The sequence below is a fragment of the Myotis davidii genome, unplaced genomic scaffold (assembly GCF_000327345.1).
Source record: "Myotis davidii unplaced genomic scaffold, ASM32734v1 scaffold441, whole genome shotgun sequence".
NCBI classification, from domain to species: Eukaryota; Metazoa; Chordata; class Mammalia; order Chiroptera; family Vespertilionidae; genus Myotis; species Myotis davidii.
In genome coordinates, this window is record NW_006291818.1 from 1,385,398 (window position 1) to 1,386,144 (window position 747).

Below are 747 nucleotides of genomic sequence, written 5' to 3' on the forward strand. Positions count from 1 at the left end.
GGCCCGAGAGCCCTCGCCTTACCCGTCAGGCTGCATTTTCTCCGAAGGGGGTGGCCGGCCAAAGTCGCAAAGCATCCTACCCGTAAGGCGGTGCGCGTCCCCCTGGACGCCGGGGCTCTCGCTGCCGTCTGCGGTGTTAAGGTCCACCTGTCCCTTCATCCTCAGATGCTCTGACGACCCACTCCCACCCTGGCTACCCCAGGAGGCTCTGCCGTATCCCTGGGGGTCGCCAGGACCCTCACCCCAAGTCATTCATTCAGTATTGATTGAGTGCCTACCATGTGTCCCTCCCAGCAGCCAGCAATCATCTGCCCCCTGTCCTCATGGAGTTTGCAATCCGGTGGGGACACAGAGATGGCAGGTGTTGGTAATTCGGTGGAAGAGGAGATGCCAAAGGGAGCACTCAACCTGGCCTTAGGTGTTGGTCGGTGTAGGAAACACCCCCAAGAGGAGCTGATGACTAAGCTAAGACCTGAAATGCAAGTAGGATAGAGTGTTCACCACAAACTGCTCCTGCTTAATATTCGGTGATTACTGCGGGCCCACTGACAAGCCCTGGTCAGGTGTTGCCTCCATCAGTCCTCATAGCCAGCCTTTGAGGCGGGCACTATCATTGGCCTGCATCCCCATTTTGCAGCTGAGGACATTGACTCACCCAGAGATTGAGTAGCACAGCAGGGGCCCCACTGGCTGGTAAATGGCTAAGCTAGGATGGACCCCACAGTTTGACCCTGGGGCCTTGCTTGT

General features: G+C 57.7%; 1 protein-coding gene across 1 annotated transcript in view; it reads right to left on the minus strand.

The window, feature by feature from the left end:
* Window positions 1-159, minus strand: part of MYZAP (myocardial zonula adherens protein) — a 114,006-nt gene extending 113,847 nt beyond the window's left edge. The window contains exon 1 of the mRNA XM_015564977.1: window positions 23-159. Within this exon, the coding sequence (XP_015420463.1) occupies window positions 23-159 (137 nt within the window). The remainder of the gene's footprint in view (window positions 1-22) is intronic.
* Between the last annotated feature and the right edge of the window lie 588 nt (window positions 160-747).